The sequence below is a fragment of the Balaenoptera ricei genome, chromosome X (genome assembly GCF_028023285.1).
Source record: "Balaenoptera ricei isolate mBalRic1 chromosome X, mBalRic1.hap2, whole genome shotgun sequence".
Classification (NCBI taxonomy): Eukaryota; Metazoa; Chordata; class Mammalia; order Artiodactyla; family Balaenopteridae; genus Balaenoptera; species Balaenoptera ricei.
Genome location: NC_082660.1, coordinates 126,351,378 through 126,373,215, shown reverse-complemented (window position 1 = coordinate 126,373,215; position 21,838 = coordinate 126,351,378). Strand labels below are relative to the sequence as shown.

Sequence of the window (21,838 nt, the reverse complement as noted above, 5' to 3'; positions counted from 1 at the left end):
AAAATGGAGATAATATTGTCTTCTTCCTAGGCTTGTTATGAGGATTACATGGAATTATACATAAAAAACACCTAAAATGGTACCTGACACAAAGTAAGTTCAGTGATTATTGATGAATGAGGGCCAACGAGAGATCAGGCTCATGGATGAAGGTTCATTAACTAGAACAATAGGTGAAAAAAAAATCACAATTTCCTTGAATACAGAACCAGTCTTAAAATATGGTTAGTTAACGGTTTTCAGGAAAACCATTCACTCAAGGCAGAGGCCAGAAACAGGGAAGACAGTGTAAGACTCTTGGATTTGGAGACTTCCCAAGAGAAAGACAAGAAATGAAGGCAGGCAAGAAGCCACTTGCCTTAAACAAGGAAATCATAAAGGTAAACTTTAGGTGGCAGAGAGGGACATACTCAGAGATTATGAAAATAATCGCCAAGTATCATGATGGTGCGAACCTGAATTTATTTTGGACCAGGGTCTAAGCAGTTATGCCTAGCATCCAATGCCATGGGCTGCAGGTGTTTTTGCAAACAGTTCTGATTTCAAATTGTCTCTTAATGTCAGATTGGTGGGGACAATTTTTTTTTAAAGAAAACAGAGATACTATCCTAATCTAGCAAGAAATTAAGAAAACATAGACAAAGGACAATGACTGCAATTACTGAAAGTTGCCTGAGATCTATATAACCACCATCAGATGATTTCCTAAAACTGTAATCTCCAGGAGGGCGGGAACTGTTTGGTTCCACTTCTAAAATCTTAGTGCTATATGTATAACTGAGTCACTTTGCTGTACAGCAGAAATTAACACAACATTGTAAATCAACTATACTTCAATAAAATTTAAAAAAAAATACCTTAATACAAATCTTAGTGCTTAGCATATTTCCCAGCACAAAATAAGTGTTCAAAAATGATTTCTTAAATGAGTAAAGCAATGGTATTTCTGTTTGCCTCAATCTTTTCACAGATAGTGATTAACAGGAAAACACTTTAATTAAGAAGGACATTTAAGGGGACAAAAAAGAGAGAAACTGCTAAATCCTATTCTGAAGCCAGTCTGATAGTGAAGAGGACCCTCAGGGGCTATGACATATGGCAGAAATAAAAATGTGAGAGAAACACAAGGTAAAGTGTGAAGACAGTATAAAGGAAAAAAGAAGAAAGTTTGGAGAGCTTGCCTGGACCAAAGGTATTTAACTTGTGGAAGGCCAGTGTAGTTCCCCTAAATTGATCCATTATTGAATTGTCAAATGTACCTGTTGTCCTATAATCAATAGCCTGTTTTGTTACTATCACAAATGAAAGGTGAATGCAAGCTTGGAAATCACTATAATTACTTTGAATTTTCATTTAAAAAGTCTAACCAGAATCAATCTGCTGAGCTATCCACATTTTCCACCAGGCTGCCCAGGACAGGGTGTACAACTACCTACTAGTCTTTTCCATTGTGCCACTCTTCAGGATACAGCCCATGTTGCCTGCTGTGGCCATACCAGGCCAAGAGATCTGGAAGGCTGGCATCAGTAACAGTTGTAATTTAATAAACTATGATATTATTGAACAATGTACCAATGAAAGCTGCCTGCCACCCATAGTTTTTCCATTTCAAAAAAGTAATCCTGATTACCAAGGATAGTTTGGGTTGCTGAAGTAGAAAGGATTAGATTTGGAACTGCCTTCTTAGTCCTTCCATGCTGCCTCTTAATACATTCATGACCAACAGAAAAGCTTAATGGAAAACTAATGCAAACGGGGGGTGAGGGGCAGGACTAAGAATTCAAAGCCTTCAAGGATGAAAGTTTGGGGTTTGGGTCACTCTGTCAGGGAAAGAACAAAGCCTAGCTGAGTTCTGACTTAAAGGAAAGCAAATATGGAAGGGGCAGTGAAAGAAGGCAGTTATATTATTTACAGCCTCATGAAAGAAAAAATACTGGAGCAGCTATGCCAAGTTCCTCCTTCGCTTGTTGTGTGTGTGTGTGTGTACATATATGTATATGTAATTATACATACAGTAGTTATCATACAATACATACTATATATGTATTTTATATATGTGTATATCTGTGTGTTCATGTGTGTATTCAATATTTTTCTCTGGTAGATATTGTTAGAGTCTCTACTCAGAGGTACATACATTTATCCTTCCGTGATCCAACCAGCACAGCAGTTTAAATCCCTCACTTGCTGTGATGTAATAGAAATAAACCTTTTCTTATTAAAAATTTTTACAAAATATTTTTCAGTATTTTCTAATATAATCCACATCTGTGTGTTTGGGGGCTGAATCGGAGTGCTAATTACCATGCAATTACACATCATATGTGTGTGTGTATATATATATATATATATATATATATATATATATATATATATATATATATACACATATATAAGATAATTTCACACCCAAACTTTCTCTTTTTCCTCTCTCCTCTTTTCTCCTTGTTATTTTCTATAAGGATTGTTGCTGGCAGTTAACTTTACAAGTTAGTCTTTAGATTTTGTAATATTTAGGTGAAATTAAAAGAGTATTTCATATCAGCTAGAGATGGACATCATGTCAGGGCTTTGCAGTGGGGGAAGGGAGATGTATCTTCATTTGGAGGAAGGAGAGAAAGCGTAGAGTTTTGTTGTATAAAAAGTTAATTATGTGTAGAAGGATGGATATGGATACTTAGTAACCGAAGAGTGGGATCTCAGGTTCAAATACACGCTTCTATAGCTTCTATACACTCTCTGTGATGCTGGCTCTGGGACTCTGCAAAGCACATTTCTCCTTTGCTAGCTGGATCCCTGTGAAGTTTTGCCAATGGGGAGCTAGACAGAGTCTGTAAGTTTGGAGGAGAGACAAGGGACGTGGTCCTTCCTTATTACTCACCAATCCTGTAGGCAGTGCCCCCAACAGCTGCCCTTTACCCTGGCAGTAGCAGTAGGTTCCAGTCTCCAGTTTCTTTCAGTGTTTCCAAAACCGTTTTTCCTGTTCATTCATGATGACTATATTACAGTTACCTGCCTTAGAGAGTCATAGAAGAACATTTTAACACCTCGGACTGAGAACCAGGAGATCCAGGATTTTAAACATTGTTTATTTCTGTTCTTTCCTTGTTCCTAACTTATCAACTAATAGAACCTTAATCAAGTTAGCTCTAATCTGTTTCTTATATTATAAATGATGCTATTATGATGTCTTTCTTATAATCTATGAGAGTGTTGTAAGCATTAATTTGAAAATATCTGTGAATCTTCTTAGATATGAAAAAGAATTTTGAGCTAAGATTCAATATGGTTAAAAGAAATCATTTTCCATTTTAAACCATTGGGAAAATACACAGGCTCCAATCCAGATGAATGACTAATAAACTGAAAATCAGTCAAATAATAATACAGAAGCAACAGCAGGGAAAATGTGTTCTTTTCTTCCCAAATAATTTTGTAAAGAAAAAAAATTAAACCTCACGTAAATGGAATAGCCAAGGCAGATTTCAGTGTAAGATGCTGAACACCAAATGTTTGGGGATGGCTGCTCTTCTGGCTTTCCTTTTTCTTTCTTCCTTTTGGGGAGAGGGAGCCAGTGGGGATGGGGTGAGTTTTGTTTATGCAATAAAGCAACGGAACTGAGGCAAAATCCTGACTACCCAAGTTCTCATGGAATCTCAGTTCAAATTCAAATGCAACATTCCCTCAAGAATTGTATATGGGTGATGGACTGAGCAAAAGCACAAATTAAATACCATATTAGAAAAAAGAATCCAAACAAACCAAAAAAAAACGTGTAAAGTCTCTTGACGTCCATAAACAACAATTAGAAGGCAGCACTGTCATGCTGAGGTAGGAATCCCAAGGCTAAACTGCTTTAAGAAGTAAATATACAGTCTGTTTTGACCTACTAAACAATCAAAAAATATAAAGGAATCCACTTTTCAGTCTTGGTAATTTCAGTAAGATTCCTCACTTTCTTGAAATATTTTTCAAATGACCTATTTAAATATTGTAGCACTTTTTTTTTATATCAGTAAAAAAGAAAAAGTAATAATGTAAAACCAGACCTGCTTAGATTTAGGCTACTATTGCCAGTAACTCTTACATCCTAAGAAGTTGGGGGTTTTGGGTTGTTGCTTCTTGATCACTACTCATATATATACTAAGTAGAAAAGACAGTTATCATATTTCACTCAGTTCCACTTGAGAAGTCAAGTCCCTACCGTGCCTATATAATGTTCACACACCTGAAACCAACATGAGCTTCTCTTCCTTTTTATGTCACCGTTCCTGAATCTTTCATGTTTTGGACATCGAATTTGAAAAGATTCTTACTGTTTTGGTGTCCTATTTTATTTTGTTTCTTTTGGTTATATTGGTTATTTCAATTTCTGGCCCTTCCAAATGATTTAATTTCTTATTTTATAGAACATTTCCTGTTAATGTCCTTTCCAAAGATGCCTGGCACATGGTAAATTTTGACTCTGTATTCTGGAGGAATACCAAAGTTTTGGACTGTGTCATCTCCAGAAGGACATACAAGTTGTTGACCTTGCCATTTGATGGAAGGCAATGTTCTGATTTTCTTAATTTCCTTGAATATGTGCCATGGAAGCCTACCATTACTGCCTTCAACTATAGTATTTCACAATGTTTAATAAAAACAAGAAATTTGGTAAAGTTTAAAAATGTGCCTTCAGTGGTTCAAGGGCATTTCCATTCAATACATTTTAGAATATTGTTTATTATAACATAGTCTCATCTGCTTTATTACTGAACTAAGAGAAGTTGGAGGACAGAGGCAGTGCCTTTCACCTTGCTGTTCAAAGCCTCATGTGTAATAGATATTCAATAAAGGCTTAAAATGAACTGAACTTGATGGTCGAGCAGATTATTTGCAGTCAGGCTATCTTGACTAAACTTCATATTTTCTTGAATTCATAGTTCTTGGACTCTGAAAGGAAAGGCAGTTTTTTATTCCTCGGACAGCTAGAGAAAAACATGCTAATTTGTTTTCAATATACATTTTGACTCATTCAACATGAAGCTACCAAATCAACAGTTGGGATGGGGATGGGAAGAGGGAGTGGTACAGGTTTGTTTTAACTTGGGAGAGCTTATGTCCATGTGGTATAAGAAGCAATGCGGCTCTCTGGGAAGGCTGAGGATTAAACTTGCCTTTTTCCAGAAAAGCTCTGAGTGTAAATGTGATTAATACAGAATTTACAGTCAGTGGGGAAGAGGGAAAATGTTTGGTTAAGAAAAGTAATTACTTGAAGTGGGTAATGATTTGAATGATGAAAAAACCTACTTGAGAGTTATGTGTAATTTATATATCATATGCTTCTCATGCTAAAATGTCATTTGTTTCTCCTTTATCCATTCTTCCCCTCTAGGCCAATCTATTCTTGCCACTAGTCTTAATAAATGATAAAAGCAGACTCTCTAATGAATTAGAGATACTTTACATAATAATATTTAATAATGAGCTGAAAACAGATGCCAAAGTATTTACCTTCTGAATTAACATCCACTTAATCACCAGTTCTTATAGAGTTTCCAATGTTTACCAAATTCAACTTCTTTTATAGCAAGACACCCCCCCTTTAAAAATTTCCCTTTTATAAAATCCTACAACTTTTTACAGACACTTATTAACAAAATAGAAGCTCTTGCCAGTATATTTAACTTCAAGTTTAAATGTCAGTGTTGACTTAGAGACATTCAACTTATGTTATAAGTCTTTGGGTTTGCAAGACATAACTGGCCAACTGATCAACACAAGTCTGACCATTCACCAAATTTTAAACTGGAAAATGGCATTTTCTCTGCGTTGACCAGAAGCCCTCTTTAAGTGTACACAAAGGGGTAGGGATGGATGATCAGGGCCACACACAGGGATGCCCTGCCATTTGTCACGTAGGACAGATTCTCAAGGACAAAATCAGAGTGACTATCAATGAGACCCTTCTCCTTTCAAGGCTCAGGAAACTCACATCTCCTGAAACACAGGCAGAGAAATGAGAGGAGTCATCATTATATGGTCCATTTGTAATTTTTTTCGCATTGCTCTGAGGGCTGGGATCCTATAGTTTTGGTTTCCTGGATATTCTCTCATCCATAAAGATAATAAAAATGAAATTTTATAGAATAGCTTCAACTATAAGTAGAAGTAAAATGCCCAACAACTTCTAATGTTTTTTACATTAGAATATTTTTACTATAGGGAGCTACAAATAAAATCCAGATAATATAAGTTAGAGTTCATTTCTAGCAATGAATATTCTGAGAAAAGTCAATTAATAGTAGCTCAGATACATGCATATGGATACTGTAACTGTCAGAATAGTTATTGGATGACTGAGTTTAAATTAATTACATAATTTATCACACTAGGATGATCTTAGATATAAATGCATCATATCTTGTCAGATCTGACTTTCTTTTCTCTAAAAACAACATATGCCACTCTTATGACAAAATAATCATATGGATAGAAGAATGCTAGTTCTTCAAGTCATTATGTTTCTAAAAATACATGTTTTCTGTAGATAAAATGATAAAATTAGTGCCCCTAAGTCACTTGAACTTTTTTTTTTTTGGCACATATGTTACAAAGAATGCTACAAATAACATCGTACAAATAGCAACTATATAAACTTTGGTTCCTTTTCCCCCTTTTCTTTCTCCCTTTCTGTTTGTTTTCCCAAACAGATATTCAGTGACAGGTTTCAGGAAAAAAAATATTTTTAATATTCTCTCCAGGGCCATAATGAGGAACTCTGTTGAAATAATGATACTTCCCACTTCTTGTGGGTCTAGAGTCCAGAAGATGAGATTATAGACTAGGCAAGCAAGACTCTTCAAAATAATGATGGTGTTTATAACACAGCTCTACAGAGGTTGTTGTTGAAATTAACATTTAGAAACTAATAATAGGGGGCTTCCCTGGTGGTGCAGTGGTTACGAATCCGCCTGCCAATGCAGGGGACACGGGTTCGAGCCCTGGTCCGGGAAGATCCACATGCCACGGAGCCACTAAGCTCGTGCGCCACAACTACTGAGCCTGCGCTCTAGAGCCCATGAGCCACAACTACTGAAGCCCGCGCGCCTAGAGCCCGTGCTCCGCAACAAGAGAAGCCACCACAATGAGAAGCCCTCGCAATGCAACGAAGAGTAGCCCCCGCTCGCCGCAACTAAAGAAAGCCTGCGCACAGCAACGAAGACCCAATGCAGCCAAAAATTAATTGATTAATTAATAAAAAATAAATAGATAAAAACTAATAATAAATGAAATTAGAAGAGTAACTAAAGGATGCCAGGAAGTGTAAGCACCCATGGATTTATTTTTAAATAATGGTTTCTAGCTTTTGAAATAATTAAAAATAAGCAAAACAAACGATCGCATCACTCTCTTCCACTCATCATCCTTAGACTCAGGTAGGAAACGAATATACAGTTTGCATTCTTTGCTTTTTGCATATGTAGAAGTTTATTCTACTTATGAATAGAAGGAAATGATAATTCTCTGTGTCAGAAAGTTACCATTCTAGGTGTTTTGTAACATTATCTTAGTTAATCCTCATAAAACCCAGGGAGATTGAGTCTGTCATACCCATTTTACAGAGGAGACAATGAATTCTCAGAAAAGTTAACTTCCCTAAATCATAGAACTATTAAATAGTGAAGCAAGAATTTCACCCAATCCCATGTGGTTCCGAATTTCACATTCTTTAAAATCCTGATAGGTTTCATTTTATGTTTCTTTTACAAAACAGTAAAGATCTCAAAAATTCTGTAAGTAATTTTCTAGGTGATTCACTGAAGCTTTGACCCTCAGAGAGCTCCTCATCACTGGGTGTATTCAAGCAATGAGTGTTCATCTGACAAAGATTTCCGCTTTGACTGAGAGTGGTTAAACTGTAAGAATTTTAAGGTCCCTTTAACCCCTGAAACTCTATGCTTAACAACAACCCTATGCCCATAACAGATCAAGCAGGAATTCTCTGTGATGACAAGTTTTCCTATACCATGATCCCTTGGCATGTGACTGAGGACAGTTTTCTCATGTAGGCCTTCATGGGTAGACATTATTCAATTTGAGTCAGGTCAGGGAAATGGAAGCTCCAATTTTGAACTGAAAAAGAAGGTAACCAATCACAGATACATGACACTGGCTTACACAGATGTTCTGCTTTCCTCTGACTCACTCTTTGAGCCTCAGAAAGGGCTACATTTTATTTTTGATATAGTAATTGGGATACAGTCACACCATCACTCATCTCTTCATATTATGTCTTTTTTCCCTTGTTTTATGCCCCTGATTTGGCCCCATGTTTGGAATTATCCAGAAGGAATCTCTAAAATAAAAGAGGAGGGTCTGGAAACAAGATCAATTTTGAAGGAAGGTTTTAAGTTTACATTTCTAAGGAAAACGAATACTCTTATAAAAGTACTGGGGAAAAAAAAAGATTGTCAATATTTTTGCAAAATAAAAAAAAAAGGTTTGCCGGCTGGGGACAGTACTCTGGTTCCCCAAATAGAATTGAGCATGGTAAAAATGGAAGGATTCTCATCACCTTTCTGTCTTTCTGACAAAGCTTTGGTTGGTGTTATGGAACTTGTACAGCCCATAGGAGTAATTCTCACAGTAGATTGTTTGGCTGTTAACTTCCTACTTTTTATTTCACAGTCTTTATTATCTTCAGTTGTCTGAGGGCAGTTGAGCTTGTTTCTGGGCCCTAATCTTTGACAGTGAGTGAGAAAGATGAGATTTCTTTAAATTAGAGAATACTCAGAAAGAAAATGGGTAAACAGAACAGCTGCTATTATATCAGCATCTGTGACTTAGAAAAATGATATTCTAGAGAATATAGGTGGTACTAGGGGAGCCAAACGAACAGGTACTGTACTCATTAGAGGCCCACATTACAAAGATCCTTCAAAACAGCATACTCTCTTTTTGTTAATCCTCCAGAAAAAAAATCTGTGAATGGGATATGATGTGAAAGATCAGCCAATGCCTAGAGTACTCAAGACTTTAATACATTAACAGCTGACACCTTAGGTTTTTAAAAAACAAAACAAAACACAGGTTACCAGCTGTAATTTAAAGAGGTAGCCTGGGCAAAATGGAAGGTCAGGTTAATCTAATCTAATCAGTTAATCAACTAATCTCACCTCTTCCAATTCACTGTGTGCCCTATCAGATAACTGTTCTTTTGTCTTTAATGATGGAATAAGCTTAGGGACGAACACTACTGCTTTGCATGGCTCCATTGGACAGTAGCAAAGGCAACTGTCTGTAATAAGGAACCATTGAGACACTATCACAGGTCCAGAATCAACTCAGGTATGAAATCTGAAAGAGCAGGATGGATGAAACAAGCCTGTGATTGGCAAAGGGTAAAATCAGCTGATTTGAGACCCTGTTGTGCACAATTGATGTCAAGTGTTTTTCATGTCCTTTATTGGTTTATTCTAGTGTTGAGTATTAATACTTTGATACTTGCAAACATTTATGTCCCAAGGGTTTCCCTTTGGGGAAAAAATCAATTATGCTTTCAAAATTAAAAGTGCTTTGATCCCTCTGTGGACAAGGAAGTGTGAAGTATCAGGAAGACCTCAAAGACCTGGGTCAAATCTTGACTGTCACTTACTACTGTGTGACCTAGGCCAAATTAATTAACTTCCCTGAACCTCATTTTTTAAAGAAGAAGAATCTCTCCCTTGTAGTATGATTCAGAGAACTAAATGAAATAATGTTTGGAGGCAACGTAGCTTAGAAGAAGAGGGACTCAATAGTAGCTACTCTGATATGGATTAGATTATGATCTGAAAGCTACCATTCAGCTCCTAAATTCTATAAAGTTTGCAAAATTGAGCAATTAGTACAAGGTTTCTCAAAGTGTATGTGATCCAAAAAAAAAAAAGGATTCCATTGTCAAATAAGTTTGAGAAATGCTACATGCTCTACCCCTTTTCCCTTGTAAGTCAGAATTCGTTTTTAATTGAATTTGCTGAGAAATTCCAGTTAAAAGAATTGTTTAGCTTTATTGAATCAAGGGTCTTCTAAACTTAGTTGATCACAGAAATGTCTCTTTCCAGAAGATTTATTAACATCCTAAGAACTTTCTTGTATTCCACTTAGAGAAATGCTAAGTTCACAATTTCTTTTTAACTGCCAGAGTATAAATACATTTTCGAAATTAGGATACACCGAATGATCTGTTGATACCTGGACACCAAAATGAAAGCTCATTTGTTTTTTTTTTTAGCTCATTTGATTTTAAATAGCAGCAGGACAAGGCAGAATAAATGAGGAAAACAATGAAAGTGAAAGACTACTGACCAGGGCCAAGTTTTATTGCTGTTATAATCACTTTTGGCTGGAAGTGTTTGATTGACTAAAATTGCCTTTGGAATTAAGGATAGCCAGGAGCTTGGTGAAGTTTCTGGTGCAGTTGTTTATTTGCCCTGAAGGAGGGAGACACGGTATATCAGCATTGTCCTATGGTTCCAGTTACATTCTTCGCAAAGCCAAGATTAAGTACAGTGGAACATTTGTAGAAAAACTATGAGGTGATTACAAATCTGTCTCACAATATTCGCATTCATATATTTTGGGGAGAACATCAACTTTGTTTTTCTTTCAGGTTGCCATAAATAGTACTGGAGTTTTCTTAAAACTTTACTTATATATTTGCTTCCTTTTTAAGCTAGAAATTTCCCTTAGTTTACTATTGTTCTCTACGGATATCAAGTGTAGTCCTAGGACACAGAAAAGAGACTGCAGGGCTAACGGACCGGGTTTTTTAAATTATTTTGAAAGCAAAAGAAGCAGAAGGCATGGAAGCTGTTACTTCTATGTTATTCTTATGAGGATCCCCTTTATCATTTTTAAACAGCAAACTATTTTTTATTAAAGCATTCATTTTAATAAGCTGGATATTAATCACTAAGTTCCTAGTGCTATTATTGATTGTAATTTATTGATGTTCTAGCTGTACTTGTTTTCAGATTTCTGTCTCCATACCTATATGAAAAAGAACATTCCACAGTTATTGCAGTCAAATATAGTCGACTCTCAGAACAGTTTCTAAAGTTAAATAAAGATAGGCATTTAAGTCATCTGATATTTACTGTCCAAATCTGGCCTTTTCAGCTATCACAGTACTTGGAATGTGCATTACACTTTCAGGTAAAATTTTTTTGCTCATTCTATTGAATCTTGTTAACATTTATAGTAAAGGACAAACAATTCCCCTATCCTGATAAAATATATTATAGCTTCCCGAATCCTTTGCAGTTAGAATAAATGCCAACCTGTTTTGATATCCATTACCACGTTCAAATTGCATTATACAAAATAATGCAAATGTGAGTTCTTAATTAGCAGGATCTGTTTTGTTCAAATGTACAGCAGTAGAGGGATTTTTCAACATACTGCAGCTGCTACCTATGGAGCAAACAAATTTCACCTTACTAAGACGAGCTGTACAAGTACATACGTTGTTATGGATGGATCCTTTAGTGTTTCCTTAAGCCATGTTATTTCATGATAGATTTTACTATTGAATACAGGAAATTTTACCATTGCTGCCCACTCGATTTCTGCTTCTAGGTTGTTTTTAAAAGAGAAGAAGATGAAAATTTTAAGGGCAATGAGGAGTGGGGTGGGGGGAGAAAGGGTTCTTCATGAAAGATGCAATATTTACCAAGGTCATAAAGAAATATGCCTATATATCCATATCTATTTAAATATTCACTTAAATATTGTACGTACATCTCTGTATACATGCCATGCCCAGCAAACATTTGCATGAATATATCCTGAAGGCAGCCCCCATGAAATGACAAAAATGAAAAAACTGAAATATATATGAATAGATCTTACTGATACTATAGAAGGTAGGACGGTATCCACAAATGCTGTTATAAATTCTTTGCTCGTTGGATTTTTTGGTCTAGATTTGAGGCCTTTAAACATCAACCAATTATGGTAAATGTTTAACTGTAGGAGTTCAGGAAGACAGCCAAATTCTGGTTTCAAAGCTATTGCTAGTTTTAAAGAGTTTTTCATTTTTAAGCAAAAGCATTTCTGGGTACGGGGTACACCGTATTGCGGCTGGAGCTACTGCAATCTGAATAAGTGGATTAGGCAGAACATAGGTCCTGAAGAAACGGACCCTGCAGTATTAGCTGAAATGTCCTGGGGAAATACTTCCCATTTATAACTTAGCTCTCTTTACTTTGTGTCTATTTATTCCCACAGACACAAAGTAAAGAGAGAGAGTTTTCTTAGCCGAGCACCTACGAAAACAGCAAGGTTGGGGGAAGGGGAGGAAACGACCGTCTTAGCCTTTGTGGTTAGGAAAGCCAGGTGTTTGAAATACACACGAGGGCCAACCCCCTACTCCACCCCACCCCCGCCCCACAGGTACATCTGCTTGCTTACTAGGCTTATTAACTGAATGACCTATCTGCACGAAACTGGTTTAAATGTTCGCCATTCCTCAGGATATCCCTACCCTCCTGTGGAAGCATTAACAAATGGGGCCTGGACAACCCACACGCTGGATTTGCAACCTCTGGATATTTGAGATTCAACTGCTAAAGCCTCTTTGGTAGAGACATGACAATGACGGGGCTACTGAAGTGACTTTTCTTAGTCCGTTTCATCTCCTTTTCTGTCTCCCCGAGGTATCCCGTAGGTCTCTTTCCTTTTGCTCCTCCCAGACCCTTCCGCGCAGCTCCAAAACTCCAAACCTTGTCCCCCTTCCCTAAAGTCTCTCATTCACCGCCCCCCTCCCGAACCAAAGTCCCCTCCCGGTCACCACCAAAGCCCGGAGAAGTGGAACGCTCACAATGCCTCCCTTATAGGGCTTGAGCTGGGAACTGGGCATGCTCAGTAGCCAAAGCAGATTTTTTTTTTTTTCCTTCTTCTTCTTTTGGTCACAAGTGCGGCATCTCTCAGTCCCACACCTCTCTTTCCTATATCCCTGTCCCCTCTCCCCACCCCCAGCCTCTTAATCAACCACGCTTAATCCGTTCCACACCGAAGGCTCGCAGAGTCCTGAGGTGCAGAGAATTAACCCGTCTCCTAAACCCACTAAATAGTCTCACTTTGGGCTAAAGCTTCACACTTTTGCCTTAAAGCCCCCAGCCCCTTACGCGCAGACAGGTAGGAGGAGTGCGAACGCTACTGGCTCCCAGGAAACTGGTCCCAAGAAGGCTCCATCCAGGATCGCCCTTTACCGAAGAAGTATTCCCGGAGCCCTCTGTTCTGCGGGGGTGACAATTAGCCAAAGGTACCGTACCCGTGATACCAAGCCCAAGTGCGATTGTTGCCTTGAATGTCATTGTTGTTGACTCACCCCCCTCGATCCTGGAATTAATTCAATTCCGCGTAGACTCGACGCCCCTATCTACCTCCCTCGACCCCCCTTCCCCCAGGCTCTCCGCTGTTTCTTTGGCTTTGCCGGGGTTCTTGGTTGCTCTCTCAAAGGAACGCCCCGGGTGTGTGTGTGTGTGTGTGTATGTGTGTGTGTGTGTGTGTGTGCGCGCCTTGGTTCTTAGGGGACTGGGGGAGGAGAAACGACTCGACTGTGCGTGTATGTGGCGGGGGGATGGAGGCTGGCGCGCCCGCGTTAGGGGACTGGGGTCTCTACGCGGGAGGAAAGGGGTCGCTCCTCCCTAGGGGGTGTTTTAGGCAAAAGGAGGGGGGATGCCGAGAGGAAAGTGCGCTGTCTTTCCCGATGTGTGGGTAGAAGAGGAATCAAGTGGGGGTGTCTGGATGGGGGACTGGGGGAGGCCTCGGGAATGTGCTGGGGTCGAGGTGCATGAGTGTCAGGAGGTAGGTTTGCGTGTGTGCCCGGGGGGGAGGCGGGGGCGGGGAATCAGCGCTTGTATGTAAAGGTGCAGCCCGTGTGCGAGGGGCTGGGCGCGCGCGCGGTGTCTGGCCGGGGGCGCGCGCGCGCGCGCCGCTGCCCGCCTGCTCGCTTGCGAGGGCTGCTCTTTGGGTTTGACGGGCAAGCGGGCGCGGAGGAGCTCGAGGTCGAATCACATGTAGACCGTTGCGGAAACTGCAGCGCGGATCGCGGCGCGGAAGGCCCTGCTAGAGCCGCCGGGGTCCGGAGGTGGGTGAATTTCCAGCGGGGGCTGCGGGAGCTGCAGGAGCTGCACCGACACGCGCGGCCTCTTCCCCCAGCTCAGCCCGGCAGCGCGCGCGTGTGTGTGAGTGTGTGAGTGTGTGTGTGTGTGTGTTGTGCGGGCGCGTGCACGTGGAGGGGGGCAGGTAGCTTATTATTTTTAGTTTGGGTCGTGTTGGTTTGGGGCGAGCTGAGTGGCCAAAGCGGCTGTAGTGGCTACCTCCCGCCTCCCGCGCGCCCTGCTTGCCTGCCCACGGCGCGGTCGCAAGTCCCTGAGGACCAAAAGAATCTGGTGTCCTTAGCATCGCTGCCCCCCGGGCGGCCGGGGCGACAGGGAAAGTGTCCTGTCTAGGGTGATAAGGGCTGTCGGGGCCGCTGCGCTGGGCTGGGCTCTGTTTTCTGCGACCCCCTCGCAGGCACTCTAGGCGAACGTAGATCTGGGGCTCCAGGCAGTGGCCCGCGAGCTGGTCGGAGACTGCTGGCACCCGGCAAGACAGGGAATACGAGAGAGGCCGGTGGGTAACTCATAAAACCCTGCAAAGCCGGGCAAGCGCTGGCAGCGCGACTTTGCAAGATGCCCGAATGTTGAGCTGATTTCTGGCTTAGTGACAGCAGCATTATGTGGCTGGCCGGCGTTGGGGGAAGGGTAGGGGTGGGCGCGCAAGGGGGAGCCTGGGCCGCCGCTCTCGGCCACGGAGCCGCAGGGTCACTCTGCCTGTGACAAGCGGGCCAGTGACGCCCCAGTGGCCATCACCCTCGTGGCCTGAGCCGGCCACCTCTTCCCCCTCAACCACCGCACGCCCGGGTCTATTAGAGGCCGACGGAAACTCCGGCAGCTGCCCCTTGTGGGGCTGGAGCGCGCGGAGAAATGTGTGCGCAGCGGGGCTGAAGGCCCCCGCGACATCCCGAGCGGTCCCCGCCTCCGCTGACCGGCTCACGAGGCTGCCGCTCGGGCTTGGGACCCGGGAGGGGGCTGCGTGCCGGCTCCGGGCACCGAGATGCGGCAAAACATTGCGGTACGCGCCATCGCCGGAGGCCCCTCCAGCCGCGTCGCTGCCGGCCCGAGGTAGCGCACAGGGGGCGGCGGGGACCGCGTCTCTCCGCGAAGCCCCCCACGCGCGCCCTAGGCGGGAGGGCGTAGGTTTCCCGTGCCGGCTCCGGGGAAGCCACCTCGGCCCACCCTCCCCGGCCGTCGGCCCCCTGCAGGTCGGGTCCCTCCTCGCGGAAGCGGAGCGCCAGGCGCCGCGCTCGGGTGGATGCCGGATTTGTGGTAAGGCCAGGTTTGTGCAGTCCTGGCCGGCCGTGGGAGCCGGGCGTCTTGCGCGCCACAGAGAGCGAGAGACCGAGAGGTGGATAGGGAGACGGGCCGCCGTGGTCACCCCGAGAGATGGCTTTTGGTACTCAACTCATACTTTGTGGGTTTGCTTTTTTCTTTTTGCCTTCCCCCCCTCCCCCGATTTTAAAATGTACATGTTTTAGTGGTACCATGTGAATATGAGGTTTCTTTCGCTTCATTCATTGCCCCTTTCCCTTCTGGGGGGCTCCCTGCTCCTTGCTCTGTTTCTTCCTCTCTCCGCTTCTCCTTGGTCTCTTGTCCTTTCAGTCCCTCTTCCCCTCTCTCTTTGGCGGATCGACTCCCCCTCTCCCTCGCTTCGTCCTCCAGCTGCCTGCGGCTTCTGTTTCATGCGAGCTGCATTTGGGAACTTCTAGCTCGTCCTTGCGCTTTTTTTCCCCCTTGCTACTTAAAGTAGAAATGACGAGGAGGAGGGCAGCTCCTTATGCAATTTCGGATCTGTTGATGCTCCTTGTTCTTGGGTTTTGTACTGAATTCAGGTATCCAGGTGTTTGGTTTGGTTTGGTTTGGTTGCTTCTGAATATCTTTGCGCGGGGCGGGGGGAGGGCGGGGGGAGTAACAAGAAAAGACTCTAATGAACCAGAGTAGCTGTTGAAAACCAGATCTGTAGGAAGGCCAAAGAGCATGTGAAATTTTGATTTTACAATGAAAGTTAGTTTGGATGATGTCATACTTTAAAATTATGACTTCTTTCTGCACTGCCAATCAAGCTATCACTGTGAATTGGGGAAATGCACGTCTATGTGACAGCCAAGGAGCATCTCGGCAGTGCTGGCTGTATTCCGAACCAAACTACTCAAAATGCAAATCTTCCTGGGTCGTGGCTAAGGAATTGTCTACCTTGAGGCATGTTCGGTTTTATCACTAGCTGATTCCTCGTGGGCAAAATAAACAAAGGAGTTTCTGAGTGACACTTCTCTCTTTGTATCATTCCCTCATTGTGTGTTCCTGGGTAATTTATTTATTTAATTATTGAAATTGCGGCCAGCTTCCCATTCCACATGGAAAACACTCACACGGCTAAAACTGCATCAGTAAAATGCACAGTGCTTGCTGTTCCTTTTAATCTTTTCCATGAAGCATCGCATGTATTTGTATATGCATGCAGTATGGAAGGAATTGGCAGCCACGGGTTAATTTGCTAAGCATGAAACTCCACTAAGTGATTCTTGATTTGTTTGTAGACAGGGACAGGGGGTGGTCATATTGGGAGGGGGGTGTTTGGGAACTGATGATTTTAGGGCAAACATTGGCTGTGCTAAATGTATCTGGCGCTGCAGATAAAGCCACCCAGGGATTGTAGTGTGTGAACTCCTCTTCATCAGCAGTGGTGGTCTGTGGTCCAAGTGAAGGAGATCAGCATCTGAGCCAAGCGTTAGTCGGACCTGGGTTCAAAATGGCACACAGAGGAATGGGAGAGGGCCAGGGAAGCAGGAGAGCCAGTATTGGGGGGTGGGAAGGCTGTCTGGACATCGGCTAGGCAGTGCAGGGGCAAGCAGGTTTCTCTCTTGCTTTCGGGGACCCAAAGACAAAAGGCATTTTTTCCCCCTGCTTGGGAAATGACTGACAGGAAGCTAGATACCGTTTATTTACCTGAAACTCAAATTTGGCCGTCTTCTACTTGGTTATTTTTCTGGAACCTCACAGGGTCATCTGTGGGCCTTTTTTGTTTTTTTTTTTTTGTTTTTTTGCAGTGTAGAGCAGTGTACAGGAGTGAACTGATTCATGGCAATGTGCTCACCTCTGGCTGAAGCTCAGACAAGTATCTTTCTAGGGTTTCTTCCATCTTGATCTTTTGACCGTCCCCTCTACAGGCACCCAGTCCTCCCATCGCCATCCTTCATGGAACCCAGGGTCCTAATATCTTCTCTGCCTGGCTTCTTACCAAGCTGAAGCCTAGAGAGTAGACATTTACAAATTGAAATTCCTTTGTGGTGCTATAGTTGATGTTCTGCGATCAGTCATTTGAGTCGCCAATAGGAAGCTTAAGGTCTGGATTCAAGGGTGAAATTTGGTGGTCCAAGTAAAAAAAAAACGATTTTCAGATTGTTCAGGTTTAAGCCTGACCAGCAATCTTTTTTTCCTGTTGTTTGTTGTGTGTTCTGCACATGTAAGATTTGCATAAACTACAGGCATGGAAATAAAATGTATGGTATTTTTGGTGGTTCTTGTTTGACTGAGTGAGAATACTTGGAGTTTTGGGTGCCTTAAAAATACAAAGCTAATTATTATAGCCATGTGTTCGCTATGGTATGATTTAAGCACAAATTCTTCTTCAAGTAATGATCATTGAAAACAATGTTTTCTTTTTATTTTTTAGATTATTTCTCTTTATTCAGAAGCGTAAAGTTGTTTGCTGATTGCAAGAAGATGTTTCTTTGGCTCTTTCTGATTTTGTCAGCCCTGATTTCTTCAACAAATGCAGATTCTGACATATCGGTGGAAATTTGCAATGTGTGTTCCTGCGTGTCAGTTGAGAATGTGCTATATGTCAACTGTGAGAAGGTTTCAGTCTACAGGCCAAATCAGCTGAAACCCCCTTGGTCCAATTTTTATCACCTCAATTTCCAAAACAATTTTTTAAATATCCTCTACCCAAATACATTCTTGAATTTTTCACATGCAGTATCCCTGCAGCTGGGAAATAATAAACTGCAGAACATTGAGGGAGGAGCCTTCCTTGGTCTCAGTGCATTAAAGCAGTTGCACTTGAACAACAATGAATTAAAGATTCTCCGAGCTGACACTTTCCTTGGCATTGAGAACTTGGAGTATCTCCAGGCTGACTACAATTTAATCAAGTATATTGAACGCGGAGCTTTCAATAAGCTCCACAAACTGAAAGTTCTCATTCTTAATGACAATCTGATTTCCTTCCTTCCTGATAATATTTTCCGATTCGCATCTTTGACCCATCTGGATATACGAGGGAACAGAATTCAGAAGCTCCCCTATATCGGAGTTCTGGAACACATAGGCCGTGTCGTCGAATTACAACTGGAAGATAACCCTTGGAACTGTAGCTGTGATTTGTTGCCTTTAAAAGCTTGGCTGGAGAATATGCCATATAACATTTACATAGGAGAAGCTATCTGTGAAACGCCCAGTGACTTATACGGAAGGCTTTTAAAAGAAACCAACAAACAAGAATTATGCCCCATGGGCACAGGCAGTGATTTTGACGTGCGAGTCCTCCCTCCGTCTCAGCTGGAAAATGGCTACACCACTCCCAACGGTCACACCACCCAAACGTCCTTACACAGGTTGGTGACCAAACCACCGAAAACGACAAATCCATCCAAGATCTCTGGAATCGTGGCAGGCAAAGCCCTCTCCAACCGCAATCTCAGCCAGATTGTCTCTTACCAAACCAGGGTGCCTCCTCTTACACCTTGCCCAGCACCTTGCTTCTGCAAAACCCATCCTTCAGATCTGGGACTGAGTGTCAACTGCCAAGAGAAAAACATCCAGTCCATGTCTGAACTGATACCGAAACCTTTAAATGCCAAGAAGTTGCACGTCAACGGCAACAGCATCAAAGATGTGGACATCTCCGACTTCACCGAGTTCGAAGGACTTGATCTGCTTCATTTAGGCAGCAATCAGATTACCGTGATCAAGGGAGACATATTCCGCAATCTCACGAATTTACGCAGGCTGTATCTCAACGGCAATCTGATCGAAAGACTCTATCCCGAAATATTTTCAGGCCTTCATAACCTGCAGTATCTGTATTTGGAATACAACTTGATTAAGGAAATCTTAGCGGGCACCTTTGACTCGATGCCAAACTTGCAGCTCCTGTACTTAAATAATAATCTCTTAAAGAGCCTGCCCGTGTACATTTTCTCAGGAGCACCCCTTGCTAGACTGAACCTGAGGAACAACAAGTTCATGTACCTGCCTGTCAGCGGGGTCCTGGATCAGCTGCAGTCTCTTACGCAGATCGACTTGGAGGGCAACCCATGGGACTGCACTTGTGACTTGGTGGCATTAAAGCTGTGGCTGGAGAAGCTGAAAGACGGGATTGTCATGAAAGAACTGAAGTGTGAGACACCCGTGCAGTTTGCCAACATCGAACTGAAGTCCCTCAAAAATGAAATCTTATGTCCCAAGCTCTTAAACAAGCCATCGGCACCCTTCACAAGCCCTGCACCTGCCGTTACATTCACCACCCCGCTGGGGCCCATTCGCAGTCCTCCCGGTGGCCCAGTGCCTCTGTCGATTTTAATCCTCAGCATCTTAGTGGTTCTCATCTTAACTGTGTTTGTTGCTTTCTGCCTTCTTGTTTTCGTGCTGAGACGAAACAAGAAGCCCACGGTGAAGCACGAAGGCCTGGGGAACCCCGAGTGCGGCTCCGTGCAGCTGCAGCTGAGAAAACACGACCACAAAACCAACAAAAAAGACGGACTGGGCACAGAAGCTTTCATTCCGCAAACCATAGAGCAGATGAGCAAGAGCCACACGTGTGGCTTGAAAGAATCCGAAACCGGGTTTATGTTTTCCGATCCTCCAGGCCAGAAAGTCATGATGAGAAATGTCCCCGACAAGGAGAAAGATGTACTGCATGTGGATACCAGGAAGAGACTGAGCACCATCGATGAGCTGGATGAATTATTCCCGGGCAGGGATTCCAATGTGTTTATTCAGAATTTTCTCGAAAGCAAAAAGGAGTACAATAGCATAGGCGTCAGTGGCTTTGAGATCCGCTATCCTGAAAAACAACAAGACAAAAAAAACAAGAAGTCACTGATAGGCGGCAACCACAGTAAAATTGTTGTGGAGCAAAGGAAGAGCAGCGAGTATTTTGAACTGAAGGCAAAACTCCAGAGTTCCCCCGACTACCTACAGGTCCTTGAGGAGCAGACAGCTTTGAACAAGATCTAGGTCATGCAATCATACTTCCTACAGAGGACATTTATTTAATGATGAAAGTGCCTTTTGTTGACTTCTAACTTCCAAATACTATATTATCAATAGGCATAGAGGCAGGTGTTTCCAAGGGTGTCTCATTAACTGTAGCTGCAAAGATGTGTCCCGTAGAAGAGAATTCCCTTAATAGATTTTACTACATAAAACCTATACTGTGGAGTCCTGTGGGGATACTGCAAACTCTATTGCCAAAGGGATGCTTTATATACATAATTCACTGAATTTAACCTCAAGAGGCAAATCTGTTTTGTACCCCAATGCAAAACCTTCGTCTCTGTGCTCTGTAAAGCAAACTCAAGAAAACTGTACCAGTGTTTGTGCCTCAGCTGGGTCCTTCATCTTGCACGTAGATTCAGTTGGTGGAACTGGAATATTCCTTTTGATTTGTGGCATTGTAACAACTCTGTGTAAAGATTCTCTGAAAAGTTAAAAAAAAAAAAAAAAGCATGCCAAGAGAGAACATTCGATAGTATTTGTAAATCGGTAACCTTTACGGCCTGCATCTTGAAACTGCTGGATTTATAATGTTAAATTGTGCAAATATTTGTTTAAAATATATCATGCATTACATAACTATAAAATAAATTTGAACACTTTAAGCATTACCTGTCTAGACATAAAACCTAAAAGAGAAAAAAAAAATCAACGTGAGTTACCTAGCGTTTGTGGTGATCTGAAGAAATACGTGATGTTTATCAGAATTAAACATGGCTCAAATTCAACTAATATTAGAGTTTGTTCTCAGTTATGTGAAATACCCACAATCCTTTAAAGGTTGTCCAAAATTAGCAAAGTGCTTACCGTGTGAGCGCACCCAAAGCTATTTTTGTAACATAATTCATATTTATGAAGTACTTTGTATACTAAATAGGAAAATATGTACTCCTTAATCTGTATTTAATATGCCTGACTTGTTTTCCTGATCACAGGGAATTTATCAATAAGTATACATTTAGACAGCAAAAATATACCAAACTGAAACTGAAGCTTATGTGTACAGAAATATTCTGGACATTGTGATCAGGTATCATTTAAAAACAAAACAAAACAAAAAAACACACAAAAAACAAAAGTACAAAAAAACAGTTCTGTGCTATTCTTGAGAATTTAGCATATTATCTTCAGATTTGTTACCAACTGTGCATTTTAAAATAGGTTCCTTTGTTTTATAGACTGTGTGTGGGGCAGTTGTCATTTGCCATCGCTTGTCTTGCTTTTCAGGATTCTATGAACTGAATTCAAATAGTTTTCACTACAAATATTTAAAAAATTAATGAGTAAGGTTAATAGTTATATCTTGTATGCATCAGTATCCTGTTCTTTCATCATTCTGACTACTATCAGATAATCAAGTAGAACAGTAAACATCATGGTAATCGTGGCTATCAAAGCCACACTGTAAAATGCTTTCATTGGTCTC

General features: G+C 41.8%; 1 protein-coding gene across 1 annotated transcript; it reads left to right on the top strand.

Moving 5' to 3' along the window:
• The first annotated feature begins 14,042 nt into the window (after nucleotides 1-14,042).
• On the top strand, nucleotides 14,043-21,000 carry SLITRK4 (SLIT and NTRK like family member 4). Its single transcript, XM_059910753.1, has 2 exons — nucleotides 14,043-14,120; nucleotides 17,807-21,000. Exon 2 carries the CDS (start codon nucleotides 17,857-17,859, stop codon nucleotides 20,371-20,373), a length of 2,517 nt encoding a protein of 838 aa, XP_059766736.1. The 5' UTR covers nucleotides 14,043-14,120; nucleotides 17,807-17,856; the 3' UTR covers nucleotides 20,374-21,000.
• The last annotated feature ends 838 nt before the right edge of the window (nucleotides 21,001-21,838 follow it).